This window comes from Armigeres subalbatus, unplaced genomic scaffold (assembly GCF_024139115.2).
Source record: "Armigeres subalbatus isolate Guangzhou_Male unplaced genomic scaffold, GZ_Asu_2 Contig623, whole genome shotgun sequence".
Lineage (NCBI taxonomy): Eukaryota > Metazoa > Arthropoda > Insecta > Diptera > Culicidae > Armigeres > Armigeres subalbatus.
The window spans coordinates 188,158-198,748 of record NW_026943395.1 but is presented as its reverse complement, the minus strand read 5'-3'; the positions used below and the strand labels follow the sequence as shown (position 1 = coordinate 198,748).

At 37.6% G+C, this 10,591-nt stretch overlaps 1 protein-coding gene across 5 annotated transcripts in view; it reads left to right on the top strand.

Moving 5' to 3' along the window:
- The first annotated feature begins 1,854 nt into the window (after positions 1–1,854).
- The window catches only part of LOC134204489 (sestrin homolog), a 128,545-nt gene continuing 119,808 nt past the window's right edge, over positions 1,855–10,591 (top strand). For 2 of the 5 annotated variants that reach the window (XM_062679307.1, XM_062679306.1), the window contains exon 1: positions 1,860–2,875. In XM_062679307.1, the coding sequence (XP_062535291.1) occupies positions 2,774–2,875 (102 nt within the window). In that variant the 5' untranslated portion in view covers positions 1,860–2,773. Of the gene's footprint in view, positions 2,876–10,591 lie in introns of all 5 variants that reach the window. The other 3 variants (XM_062679305.1, XM_062679304.1, XM_062679308.1) reach the window with 3 other exon arrangements.

The window sequence follows — 10,591 nt, the reverse complement described above, 5'->3', positions numbered from 1 at the left end:
AGCTGTTAGAGCGGATCCGAGGCAGAACTAGGTTCGACCCAGCAATAACCGAAAACGACATTAATCGTTAAATTCTTCGTCATTGCTGCTACCTTCGTGTGCTTGGTGTTTGCATTTGCCGCATTCACCGAAGTAATTTTTGAACCGGCCGTTAACATCTAGCTTTATAACTTTGTAATAATGACATCATACAACTAAAGTTACCGTTAGGTAACTTAGTATAGAATAGTTCTTTAAAATAAAGCTGTATTTCTGCCGTTAATTTATTAAACATTTTTTTTGCCAATTTTCAAAAATAATCGAAATTATTATTTTAAAAGATTTCAAAACCCATTGAATTGAGAAGATTCTTTTATTCCTAGGCAATAATCAAGAAGAAGAAAGAGGGAAAAATTATATGTAAGTGATTAATTAATATTGAATGTCTTAGGGGAAATGTTACAAGGTTAAAATACTTCACTATTCCATTTACTTCCGCTATATTCGATAACAAAACACTGAAGAAGTTTTCAAATAGATAACGAAATACGTATCTGTTGATACAAAATGAATATAGCGGAGGTAAATGGAATAGTGAAGTATTTTAACCGTGTATATGTACGTATTTTTTATTTGGTGGATCGTTCTTCAAAAAAGTTAAAGAACTATTTGTTTATGATTAATTGCATATTATTCGGCAACTCGGCCGTACGAAAACTATTTTTTTTTTTGTTAAATATCTTGGCTGTGCATATGCACAGCATATGTTTCGAAAATGGACAAATTGATATGAAATTTGCGAAAAAGAATCCACGTGTCTTGGAGGGACTCGAACCCTCAACCTCCTACTCTCTAGATAGGCGTGATAACCCCTACACAACAAGACCACTTAAAGGTCACGTTTGCGGAAAAGCCATCAGAATCCGGTACCAACCTCCACCGCAGATAGCTCTCTTTTTTTGCAAATTGAATATCTTTCGGATGCTTGATTTGTCCAATCGCCACATGTGCTTTACTATTGTATACCCACAGCCAAGCGAGTGCACATTGTTTATTAAACGAGAGGATCACACTCCATGCCCCCCAGGAACTGTCTGGGCGGGACGGTATAGAATGCGAATTCAATCGCACTCTGCTGTGCCAAAGGCTTGCTTGGCTAAAGCATTTGATGAGTTTGATTGCCTTAACGTAAGCGGTCGCGTGTACTCAGACGACTAATGACGGTGAAAGACCGACACTTGAGTGCGATCCTCTCGTTTAATAAACAATGTGCACTCGCTTGGCTGTGGGTATACAATAGTAAAGCACATGTGGAGATTGGACAAATCAAGCATCCGAAAGATATTCAATTTGCAAAAAAGAGAGCTAACCGCGGTGGAGGTTGGTACTCGGATTCTGATGGCTTTTCCGCAAACGTGACCTTTATGGTCTTGTTGTGTAGGGGTTATCACGCCTATCTAGAGAGTAGGAGGTTGAGGGTTCGAGTCCCTCCAAGACACGTGGATTCTTTTTCGCAAATTTCATATCAATTTGTCCATTTTCGAAACATATGCTGTGCATATGCACAGCCAAGATATTTAACAAAAAAAATATTTGTTTATGGTATACAAGACATATTTTACAACATGTAAGATCATTCAAACGAAGCTTAGAAATTATTTATTTTAATGATACATATTAATAACTTCTATCGTCATATTTTGGCTCAGGGCCCATAGTGTACCGCTAGTTCATATAAACAGATGAGCGAATTCGATGCTCTCTTGGACTGAGCAGAAGCGTGTGATCCGCTTTTATTAGTAGCTTAGTAGCGCTGCATACCACCACACACTGCAGTGCAGCAACAACAACGCCGTGCTAGACCAGCCGACCATGCTTGCAAAGGCGAAGTGGGCACGGACACACCGACTACCACCAAACAACGCCGTGCCCCGCGGGGATATGCGTGCGTGCTCTTCTATAATGCTTGATAGCGGCCCCGCAGTCGGACTCAGTTCGCCAGAACCCGTTGCCGTGAACGGATGATAGAAGAGCTGAAGAAGTCAACCAATAAAATAGCGGAAGAGCAGAGGTGGTACAGGGAAGACATCCTTGCTCGCAAGGCGAAACGAAACAATTCTCGGTCTTCACAACTGCAAACCGGACGAACTGAGGACTTGTGAATGCTCGAGTGGTGCATGCAATTTATGAACCAAATTTGTGAACAAATCTGGGATTTTAGTGATTTTTGGAACAAGTGTTTGTTTGGTGAAAAACACGCTGTGAGTTGCATCATTTTGTGGTGTTCGATTCGCTCGTTCTATTGCAATTGTAGGGAAAGGAAAGAAGCGCGAGGAATCGTGAAAGTGAAAACTTGTTGCTAAGGGAAAAATTGTTGCGTTCGACGTGTGGAAAAGTAGAAAGATAGCTGAGCGATTATCAATTGGTACGTTTGAGCAGTTAGTGGTGTTGTGCGAGTGAAGTTGCCAAGCGTTAGAGACGAGACCTCGCACCGTGTTTTATCGCCGCCACTTCTGATATCCAGAGGCCTGCGGTGCCATCTACCTATATAGCAGCAGCTACGAGCTAGCTGGGTACTGTTGCTGTTCGGAGAACGAAGAGATAGTGAAGCACAAGGCAACAGTAGCCAGTTTGGCCGCTGTCGGTCGTCAGGTTTTATTATATTAAAATATTGTAAAGTGTGTGGAGCAGGCGAAAAACAACAACACGGTGAGCTGTTGCTTTATGTACATACTGATTCCCAATTGAGCCGTGAGTTGAGTACGGAATTGAGCACCGGCGAACCGGAGAGTGGATGGTGTTGGTTGGTGACAATCTCGGGAGAAACATTGGACACCGGCTTCCCGAGCCGTTCGACGATAGGGCGGCTTATTATTCGAGAAGAGGCAAAGAAGACGTAAGTGCAAAACAAATTGTTGCTTGATTGTGGGGTCTTACTTAGCTCAGCGAACTTATGGGCGGCTGGAAATCAAAACGATGCAACGGGCCCCTGGGTTCGAAATTTGGTCAGAATCAAATTTAATTTTGAAGATTGGTTGTGCATAGAACGCTAATGTACTACCCGAAATAATTGCTTATGGATCTCTTCGCCTTTACAGGAATGTAATGCCACAGGGAAATAAAAATGAGAGGTTCTATCTTTTGAGATTTAAATTATTATTCATGTGACATGGAGAGCTTAATTATTGTCAGATTTTGTTTCACTTTAATTTACCTACGATGTGATAAGATTGTTTGCCTTTCATATTTGTTTGCGTTGTGATGGTTTTGCTAGAAACAAGCGAGATAATATTTCGTGAGGGATTGAAAATAAAGGTACTGTTTTAGTACCACCGTATATTCTGTATCCATTTAAAAAAATGTAATTAACTTTTCCCTATCAATGGTGATTGTAGAGCACGGTCGCATTTTACCTTCTTTATACATTCGTCAAAAAGTGGTTCCACAAAATCAAATTTGTATAAAAAGAATTATGCTATCTATTGGAATAAAAGAACCTGTAACATATGCTTGTAAATCGATATTTTTATTATTGTTGTCTTTATTAACAGGACTTTCGGCCCTTAGAAAGTGATATTTTTCATTGATTCATTTATTACGCCCAATCAGTGAATGGCAGATTTGAATACAGTTCTGCCTAAGAAGTTAACAGAAACTGTATTTCATTTTGGCATAAAAAATTTCGGAAGATTTTAATACAATCATTGTATTTTACCATAGCTCTCTAAATTTTGTTTTATTTTCATACAGTATCTGTAGAAAAGCTTACATTTTCTTAATTACAACTTGTCGTATTATCTAGGGAAGCTGTTCCGATCTCCATCTCACTGAACAGTGAACATATATTCATCTCATCACTAAACAAAGAAATGTGGCTCCAATTTTATCTCTTTTTTTTGCCAACATGTGTTAAACCTCATTACTTAAAAAATCACAAAAATAATATACAAATCAAATTCCTTTCCATGGCATTATTTTCAATGGGACCATCGGAGCCATGAGATGAAGTCCAGGAGCAGTTCCCCTATGCATTTCTTCTTCTTCTTCTTCTTCTTCTTATTGGCATTACATCCCCACACTGGGGGACAGAGCCGCCTCGCAGCTTAGTGTTCATTAAGCATTTCCACAGTTATTGACTACGAGGTTTCTAAGCCAAGTTACAATTTTTGCAATCGTATATCATGAGGCTAACACGATGATACTTTTATGCCCAGGGAAGTCGAGACAATTTCCAATCCGAATATTACCTAGACCGGCACCGGGAATCGAACCCAGCCACCCTCAGCATGGTCTTGCTTTGTAGCCACGCGTCTTACCGCACGGCTAAGGAGGGCCCCTTATCACCTATGCATTTATTTTTTACAATAATTGTCAAATTTGTTTTTTGGTTGTATGTTTCAATATAACGCAATATTGTAATTCGATTTGAAAAAGAAGTAAAAAGTTTTCTTTTTGAATAATTCTACGTCTTTAGGAAATAATGTGTTCACTGTAACTCAACTTGCATCTAGCTAATGTCCTGATGAACAATTGGAAGATATTCTGCGTATGTACCTTAAGTTGTATAGGGCATCTGCTTCAATAATAATAATAACACGTTTTTATAGTTAGTTGTTTTTGCAATCAGATCCAGGCTCATTTTTCTAGTGTTCGCTGCCTCAAATCGTTGCCTAAATAAATCGTTGTTTACCACTACAATATTAGCTTGAAACTACCTAAAAACTTTAAAAATCTCACTTTGAATATTTTGAGTCAACAAACAACTTTGAATAAAAACAAGCCTGATAACGAGAGACATACCATGATTCAATGACCGGTCAACCGTACCTAATAAATGCGAAGCATCCAAACTGATTAGCTTCATCCAACGTGGGTTCACTACGATTCCGTTCGTTGAGGTTGTATCCATCTGTTCATAACATTTTTGCTGTGTCAATCCACCCGTGTGGAGCCAACCTCATTAAACTCAATCAGCTACAATAATTCTTGATTGAACTAAACTAATAACCCCACTGATCTGGCTGTCTGAAAGCACCAAACATACAACCACATCAATCTGCGTGTACTCTGAGCTCAAGCGGTAGATCAGCGGAGACAGAGCCCTAAAATTACAATCTCGATTCGGTTGAGGAAGGGAAGTAAGGAAGCCTGGTGCCATTATTATTGGAAGTAAGGTGGTGCATATAGTCTGGTCATAGCACACGAACGGACGAGAAAAACAAGCTTTCATTAACAACAACACTCAGCCGGAGAGCCGAGTTGAGGCTTGAATTCGCGACACGAGCCATCCGTGCCGATGACGATTGCTCACACTGTGGTCCATCACGTTGTTATTGCAATGATCCTGCTGTCGTTGATTGGTCGAAGCTTTATAACAGTTTATTCGAATAGTAACCATAATTTACTATTCAAAAAATATATTTTTAGTAGTTAACTCGTTTTAGAATCATTTTAAAGGTCTAATGAATGTCAAATAATTATGGATTTAATTGTATTCGACCAATAAAATTTTCCTAAAAAATATAACATTACTTCATAATTACCTTCGACTGTAAGTGACATATTTAACAAATGATTGTAAAAGCCTACCTGCAAGGCCGTTTGACATAATGCCATTTAGCATAACGATTTTAATAGCTAGGGGTCATTTCGCATGAAGACCATTTGGTACAACGACCGTTTGACAAATAACAAAAATAATTGCAATGATTTTAGGGACATATGGCATAAAAATCAAAAGAATTATAATATCATTAGGCAAACGCGTCCTTTACAAGAGTCAGAAAAGAAAGCACCTGTCTAGCGTACTGGTTTCGTGGGATCAAACCCCACCGAAGAAAGTGTTTACCTTTTCCGAACTAAATCAATCACATTTTGTGCATATGCATAAATCGAGTTTCAGACATAGTAATTAATTTTCCACTACGGGTGGCTTAATACCCGGAACATAGGAAATTATTTTTGAATAAACTGAAGAGCCATCTGTCTTTTTGCCTTATTCTGAGCACATACATACTTTAAAAGGAGTAGTTCATTCTTTCGCCTGATTCCCGGAAAAATCGTGATATAAATTTATGAATCTTTTAATCATTTGCGTTATTTCTGGCAAATACGTAATTTTAAAGAAAGATTAATTTACTCTTACGCCATTTAACGGACAACTGCGGGCTTCAACTGCAGAAATGATCTACTCATTAGAATTAATCCAAGCAAGAGCGTGCGGCCGAGGAATGAGTTATTTAATCTTTTGCGTTATAAGAGAAAGTTTTGTGCTTTGAAAGAAGGATCTATCTGCTCAATTATTGTACTTCCAGTTAAAAACCGAACTGAGTTCTCGCGAAAATTGAATTTTCTCCTTAACTGAAAGCACAATACCTTATTCCGCACAAATGCATACTATCAAAGAAGAAATCTTGTACTTTTCGTCTTACTCAAAGCAAAATCGTACTTTTTAAGAAAAGGTTATCTTCTTTTGTCTTGTGTCTTTAAAGAAGGAATCGTATAATTTTTGCCTTATTCCGGGAAAAATGTATATTTGTAAGGAGGGAATCACCTATTCGTTTCCCTTATTTCAGGCAAATGCGTATTCTAAGGAAGAGATCATCTGGGTGGTGCGAATAGAATCGATTTGGTTGTCAAACTGAAGCCAAAATTTTCTATTGGAGATTGTGGTTAGGTTCGTTTTAGATCTTATATTGAGAAGTATTGTTATTATTTGGGGAGAAAATATTGAGTTTTGTATTCTTTGTAACAAATATTTACACATTATATTTTGACTGGAAAATTAGTAGGAATGCAACTAAAAAGGACTCGTTACGAAATTTCACGAGATTCAGCAGCTGGAGCAGGAGCAGGAATGTATGTAAACCATCGTAAAGTCATGTAGAGTCTTGCGTATTTGTGAGTCCTCATGCAGCATGGAAAGAGAAATTTGAAGGGCGGGAAATGTTTGACAGCCAAGTAAACTGCCGCTTACCGCAAGTCGAGCACATCTGTATATGGACGTCCAATAATTTTGCTTATGGGAGTGATTACAAAATATCACTCTACTCGCTTGAGAGCAGAAAAGTGGCTCTATCCGCAGCACCCAGGAGATCATCCACTCTTTTGTCTTATTCCGTACTTCTGAAGAAGAAATCATAGACATTGCGCCTTACTCCGCACAAACGCGTACTTTTGAAGGGGTAGACGAGCGCAGGCACGGTTGGGTCGTTTCGATTAGGTGTGTTTTCCCACTTTTTCATATCACAGATAGAAAAAGTTGTTGAAATTTACACGAAAGTAATGCACATAAAGGGAATGCCAAAAAGCGCGTAAATTTAAACGATATTATCACCTGAATGTATGCAATTGGTATTGCATTATGTCACTTTTTATACGAATAAGTGTCATAATGCTATATAAATTGCATACATTTAGGGCGAACTTGTTGATCCATGTACGCTCAGAATAGTGTAATTTTCCACGTCTTTATTATTTACGCGCTGATTACTTTTCATCATTTTTTTCTGTGAGTGTACCACGCGAATCTGACGCCACACGCTCCGTTGCTTGGATTGCAATCGTGACGTCATGCTCGTTTGGCTACATTAACTGACAGTTTGTTTGGCTACACTCGCCTTCGCCTCAGCTCATCTATGGAACCTATAGTGTCTATACCCAGTACGACATATACGTTTTTTTTTTCTATCGGATACTGATTACTTGAAAGCTTCAGGTTAATCGGCCTTTCTTTTAATACTAGATTTCTGATCCACTGTTTCGCTTTTCATGCGGTCGGACTCGATTATCCGAACGTGCGTCGGCCAAATATTTTTTTCTAAAAAACCGAATTAATCGAGTTGTCAACAAACAAATCAACAAAAAATTCTATAGCTGGATCGTTTATTTCGGTAATGCAGCAAGAACTGCGATGAGATTTTATTTTTCTTCCTTTATCTATGGCAATTTTTAAATGTTAAGTTCTTCACTCAAGAGCAATTATATCAAAGATGGCATGAAGCAACAAGATAACCGAGTTCAAAACTTTTCATACATCTCACCGGAGACACTGAAATCAATGAAAGTGCTTCCATCTGTTGCACAAAAACTCAAGCATTAATACTATTCTGAAGGTTTTTGTTTATCGTGTATCGAGAAGTTATATACACAGAAGAAATAAACTACCCAATAGTGAGTTTAATTCACCCAACCTCGAACATCCGTACGGGAAGCCAAAATTGAGTAAGTAGGGTCGAAGTAGTTTGCCTTTACTCCCATGTTAAAAAGTACCCAACGGAAAATTTATTTACCCAAATGTAAGTTTAATTCACTCAATTTCGACCTCAGGTAATAAAACTCAAAATTGGCTTCCCGTATTGAACTGGCGTCGTTGGATTGTTTGGCTCTTTTGTTTTTGACAACAAAAGAAAGAGTGGATGAAAGAGAAGAGAAAAAATAACTCAAAAGTAAGTTTAAAAATACTCAATTTTGGGTACTTTTTTTCTTCCGTGTAGAGCTTGCTGACGTTTAATCATTTTTCTTTTTCAAGCACAGAAGCAGAATAGGATTTGTTTTCATCGGGAAACGTTTCCCGATGAAAACAAATCCTATCCTGCTTACGCGCTGGAAAGAGAAAGATGTTTGAACGTCAGCAATCCTTATAAAAAAAGAATACAAACGTCAGTTACACGGCAACACCATCTGTGTTTTTTATTTCTGCAGCGAGATTGATTCGTGATTTTTGTTTAGACATATTTTTCTGATAGCTCCTTACTTTTTTCTTTAAAACTCTGTTCTCCTTCTCCACAATAACAAGTCGCTCCAAAGATTCAATAACTCGTTCCACACTCGATTTAATAATATATTTCCATCGGAGTTGATATTGACTGGGAAAAGTGATGGAGCTACGAAATGCCTTAAGCTAAAATGGATTTAACAGCTGTACTTTGTTATCATTGAGGTTTTGACAAAACTCGGTCCAGGCTCACACATTCTTAAACATAATTAATTATACGCACTTCATTAAATGAAAATAAGATTGGTAAACATCTTGCCAGTTTACTTTTCAAGACAAAATTTTCAAAACGACTTATCTGCTTTTGTAAACAAAGATTCAAACGACGATTTGACGAATCTGATAGCTCTCCCACGCAAACCAACATCATCAACAGGTAGCGGCATCCTTCCCCTACCTATTGATGGTGTTGGTTTGCGTGGGTGAGCTGTCAGATTCGTCAAATCGTCGTTTGAATCTTTGTTTACAAAAGCAGATAAGTCGTTTTGAAAATTTTGTCTTGTTTTAAAGAAACTGTTTTTGGCCATCGCCTTGTATGAGTTGCTTGCATGGTGTAATGGCTCAGCTGTTATAGGCCTTTTCATGTGACACTGCCGAGGCTGCACTTGTTTACAACCGCTGAACAGGCCTGCAAGTCCGAAACTGTCACTTTCATAGAAGAACTGTCAATAGAGGGTAAATTCAGCTGATTTTAAACGTCTCGTGAAAAGGCCTATTGTTTTATTTTATTGACATTTCTCGCTTAACTTTTCAAAAGGTCCTAAGTAACATTTTTTTCATGAAATAATTTGAATAGCGCAATCAACAGAACAACATGAAAGCTTTTGATTGCAATAAGGTACCCCGGGGCAAGTGAAAATACGGGGTAAGTGGGTACTATGGCTGCCGATTAATCGGTGAACATTTTTAATGGTAACAATGTTCTAGAAAGATGAAGCAAAATTATCAACGAATTCGCCTGACACAAAAAAAAATTGGAATCAAAACCATTTGCGGCACCATACTAATGTTATTGTTTAATCATGACTTTAAACTACCGGCAAAATCCATCACTTTTATTTTAATTCAATGGATTTCCAACAAAATAGTCGTTCCTGAATTCATCATTGATGTGGAAAGTGAATATTTTGAGCAATTAAATAATTGCGTGACATCAAAAACGATTTAAAAGTTTTGATTAAAGCCAAAATCTGCAATTTTCACTTTCCCTTGATTTTTAACACACATGGGGCAAGTGGGACATATTTGAACAACATTTTTGATAGAACCATTTTACCTGTTTTAAGATTGTTGTCTAGTGAAAAATAACTTCGACACTCATATATCATATGGATCTGAATCAAATGCAGTTAATATCGTTGGTTTAGTTGTTAAGAAGTAGTGTACAATTGATTTACCAAATGTGTATTATACTTTCTGAAAATTATCTCCTTCATGGAAAAGAGCAATGGTAATAACTATGCAAAATTTTCCGCTTACAGTGCAAACAATCTACTTATTCTACAATAGATCAACAGGTTTTGTCTTGTGTTTTGTTTATTTTTAAACTTCGCATCAGATTAACAGATTTTAAGATAAATTAGGTGCTTAAGACATAAATTGGCCATTTCGTTCTATTGCAAATTTACAACACCGCCTGAATAAAAACGTTTTTGGTTCTAAGTTATGTAATAATTTGTGTTAAACAGAGAAACATTCATTCGAAAAGTGAACAAAGATTTGCTTATCTCTTCCATCTAACACATTCGGTAAGAAAGTAAGCTAATGTAAAGCCAGACAACAGACAATTAAACGGTAAACCGGCTGTTGTCTTGATTTTATTTGTTTTGCTAACAT